Source organism: Myotis davidii, unplaced genomic scaffold, assembly GCF_000327345.1.
Source record: "Myotis davidii unplaced genomic scaffold, ASM32734v1 scaffold333, whole genome shotgun sequence".
In the NCBI taxonomy this organism is placed as follows: domain Eukaryota; kingdom Metazoa; phylum Chordata; class Mammalia; order Chiroptera; family Vespertilionidae; genus Myotis; species Myotis davidii.
The window spans coordinates 1,285,030-1,289,222 of record NW_006285266.1 but is presented as its reverse complement, the minus strand read 5'-3'; the positions used below and the strand labels follow the sequence as shown (position 1 = coordinate 1,289,222).

Sequence of the window (4,193 nt, the reverse complement as noted above, 5' to 3'; positions counted from 1 at the left end):
TCTTGTATAACAGTGAAATCACATCTTAGAACTCTACTTGATTGCATTTAGAATTCAAAAACAGGAAGTAAAAAGGACAGGAAAGACAAATAACCTCTGACTTTCTACTGCTCATTATATAGGCACTTTAGTTTATCCTATTTAAACTGCATCAAGATCCTTTCCAGGTGGGAATTAATGTCTCTAGTTGTATACGGAAAAGCTAAGATTCAGTTTAACTTCCTTACTTGCCCAAGGGTCTTAAGACGGCCGTGCTAGGGGTGAGCTTCAGCCAGGTTTGAAAAGGCTGTGCTCTACCCTTGCTGAAATGAGGCAGTTTACCACGAAAGTTGATGTCTCTTCAACCGCAGTTTCCACAATTCAAACAGGCTGTATCAGTGTTCCCACCCTTTTGTGGCCATGCCCCACCTAAGCAAGAGAAAGGCTGAAGGAGATGCTAGAGATAAAGCCAAGGTGAAGGACGAACCACAGAGAAGATCTGCCAGGTTATCAGCTCAACCTGCTCCTCCAGAGCCAGAGCCTAAAAGGGCCCCTGCAAGGAAGGGAGAGAAGGTACTGGAAGGGAAAAGGGGAAGCGATGCTGGCAAAGATGGGAATAACCCCACAGGAAATGGACATGCCAAAACGGACCAGGCACAGAAAGCTGAAGGCGCTGGAGATGCCAAGTGAGGTGTGTGCATTTCTGTAACTGTGTAGTTCTGGTGACTGTACAGTTTGAAATACTATTTTTTATCAAGTTTTATAAAAATGAAAAAAAAAGTGATCTATTCCTGTGAAGGAAGCCTAAAAGGCCATTAACTTGGTCTAAACCACCTTCCGAAGAACACGGCATGCATGAAAGAGAAGAATGAAAGGACAGCTGACGTACTGAGGAAGAAATCACTACGAAATTTTTAAAAAAAATAATAGTAATATGAAGTGATATGAAAAACTAGCAAGTAAAGTTTCAAAACATAATAGAGAGCTGAAATGCATAAATGTCACAATATATATTTATATACTGTAGATGAGGCCCCTAGAACCACAAGAAATGCAAAAAATTCACTGTTAATAAGCCAGTCTTGAATTCCCCTTGTGGGGCGTGTGCCCACACTGGGAAGCACTGCACTATATCATAATTTATTATTATAGCACACAATCTGTAGCATGTGTATTTCCAGACATCCAGATAGGAAAACAAACCGTTCCTATTCGAAACATTATTAATGTGGAGTCCCAAGCATTTTATCAGGGAAATGGGAAGGGGAGGAGCTTAGTTAGATAAAACTCCAATCAAACATCTTCCCCCCTTCCTTCTTTTCCTCCCTCCCTCCCTCCTTTCCTTCTTCCTTTCCTTCCTCCTTCCTTCCTTCCACATCGACTGGTTACCTCCTGCATGTCCCCTAGACTGGGAAGCAAACCCTTAACCCTTTGGTGTGCGGGCTGGCGCTCTAACCACTGAGCACACTAGCCAAGGCAAGCATCATCCTTTAAAATCCCGAACACACTCGAGAGCCTTTGGGAGGCTAGAAGTATTGTCTGCTAAGAGCACCATTTTAACATCTATGCAAAGGTTCTATTTAAATGGTTTCTTCTCTTTTATTCTGGCAAATACATGAATTCACACAAAGGTTTATTTGAATGGCTTTTCACTTCATCATAATGATGGTTAATAAGTTAGGGGCTGAGTTCAAGTTAGTGCTGAGAGGAGAAGGGACTGGCGATTTTAAAAAGTAAAACCTTTACTGTAGCAAAAACTGGAAAGCCTTTTATAAACAATCATGATAAAAGCTATCCTATTTTTAATTTTCAAATTGAAATTATAGATGGCTATGTGTACTAAATCATATTTCATGATCTTGAATCTTTAAACAATTCATATTTTCTCTTCGTGTTTCTGAAATTCCAGCAGATTTTTAATCAATTAAATAGCCTGGCTAAAACCCTCAATTATTTTCAAAGCAATCTGTTGTAGAATAACAAACATCTAATGCACACAGTTTTATTAAGAAAGAAAGAAAGCAGCTGGATGTGATAGCCATTTCACAATCTTTTGTTTTCATCCTACCACTTTTAGATTTCGAATGGTTTCAGGAAGTTGGCATAGAGAAGTATGTTTCCTAAACTGAATGTAGTGATTTGTAAAGGAGGGGGAGAAAGAAAAAAAAACCAGGTTGACAATGATGCAAGAAATTTCCACTTTACAGTTATGTAATCCTGCCTACTACATAACGAAGAGAATTCACTGGAAAACCCATTTGAAGAATGCCTTCACTCCATGCCCCTGTATTGGACCATACCCAGTCTGTCTTGCCCCTGAACCTCTAAATCCAGACTTAACACAGCCCCATTCATTTGATGGTAGCGCTCCAATACCAGTTACCAAGCTCTGTTCAAAGTCACCAAACTAGTCTCTAGCGGAGCGAGAAGCAGAGCACAAGTCTCAGAGCCCCAACCTTTTAGCTCTTCCACAATCACTGATTCTAGGTTGCAGTCACCGGGGGATGACAGCCTATGTAAGGCCTGGCCCCTAGAAGTCCGTCTACAATAATAAACTGTGTGCCTAAGTTTCTTCCCTCAACTGCTGCAAGGGCAGTGGCTTCAACGACGTTATTTTCTAGAAACTAGAAATCTACTACCTCCAAATGTGGAATGAAAGTTTTGTCATTTTCAAGGGCAATCACTCTGGCACCTCTTTGAAGCAGTGCTCTCGTCAGGATTCCAGGACCTGGAATATTAACAGAAGGAAAACATTATTTATGAAGTTCAACTTCTTCCAATATCAAAGAAAGCAGTCGATTTACACGTGTTACCTAAATTTAATCCTTACGACATTCCCAAAGTACATGTTAACACTCCTTCCTTACTTGCGCATAAGGGAACTGGGGGTTGGATGCAGTCACTGGGCTCCCACCTCACCAACGGCAAGTGGTGCTGCTTGGCTTTGAACCCATGGTGTCTGAGACTTCAAAACCTGCGCGCTAATCGCCATGTTTCACTCTCAAGAAAAAAAAAGGGGGGTGGGGGGGCGGGAAGAGGGCAAACAAAAAGGTTGCCTCTAGCCTACCATTTAACCATGAACTATCCTAAATAGAATTGATTCCCTGATTCCTCATGATAGAAAACGGATCTTTAGCCCTAACTGGTTTGGCTCTGCGGATAGAGCGTCAGCCTGCGGACTCAAGGGTCCCAGGTTCGATTCTAGAGGAAGAGAGGGATAGAGAGTTAGAAACATCAGCTGACTCCTGCACACGCCCGCAACCAAGGTACATGCCTTTGGCCGGAATCGAACCCAGGACCTTTCAGTCCGCAGGCCGACGCTCTATCCACGGAGCTAAACCGGTTAAGGCAAAAGAAATTACTGTTTAAAAAGTCTATAAAGAGAGTGTTCGCTGCTAATGGTCTCTAGATTCATGGCACGGTAAAATGAAAGTTTGTGGGGGAAGGGGATTGCAAGTGTCTTGGGAAGACGGTGGAATCGACGAGCATGTTCTACCAAACCGTTTGGGGGCGTGCAAACTGCTCCAGAACCATTCCGGAGCAAGGCTGACACTGACCGCAGCGGAAGGGGCCGTGTGCTCCCGGCAGCCGCGGGCGGGCGGTGTAAGTTCGCAGAAGTGATGCACGTCCGAGAGGACACCGTCCACCACGGACTCACCTGGATTGATCTCCAGGATCAGGTCGCAGCCGTCGTTTCGCAGCAGGAACGGCACCATGGTCTCGGCCAGGTCCGGACTGAGTATGTAGCGCTTGGACTCGAGGCGGCTCTTGGACACCCCGGAGGGCGGCACTTTGAAACCCTCCCTGGGCGCCAGCTTCGGCCGAAAGTCGGACAAACCACGGCGGTTCCTCGCCGGGACGCCCTTCCATCTCGCCGCTCCGGCCCTCCACAGGCAAAGGCGGGCAGCACCGGGAAAGGCTGCCAGCGTCAGCCGCGGAGAGAGCCCCGCCATTGGGGCCCACATCCTTAAACTCCAGCGTCCGTCCCAATGTCACCCGGCGTCATTACAACAGCCGCCACCTCCGCCCCGGGAGCCCCACGTGTGGGCTCACCCCGCCGCCAGACCAGGCCGGGCAGCAGCAGACACTACAAACCACGCACGCGCACCACCTCTCCTGGCTCCTCCCTCACTTCCGCTTCCGGCCAGGGGCTGACGCTGGAGGACGGACCTTCCAGGCTGTGCACTCTATGGTCGTCCGCCCTCCGCGCGTCC

General features: G+C 46.4%; 1 protein-coding gene and 1 pseudogene across 1 annotated transcript in view; one reads left to right on the top strand and one right to left on the bottom strand.

Annotated features, from left to right (window-relative positions):
• Positions 1-4,117, bottom strand: part of TFB2M (transcription factor B2, mitochondrial) — a 21,653-nt gene extending 17,536 nt beyond the window's left edge. Inside the window, exons 1-2 of the mRNA XM_006756043.2 lie at positions 3,638-4,117; positions 2,619-2,707 (exon numbers count right to left, since the gene is read on the bottom strand). Of these exons, the coding sequence (XP_006756106.1) occupies positions 2,619-2,707; positions 3,638-3,944 (396 nt within the window). The 5' untranslated portion in view covers positions 3,945-4,117. The remainder of the gene's footprint in view (positions 1-2,618; positions 2,708-3,637) is intronic.
• LOC102770053 lies at positions 400-669 on the top strand (annotated as a pseudogene).
• Positions 4,118-4,193: the final 76 nt, after the last annotated feature.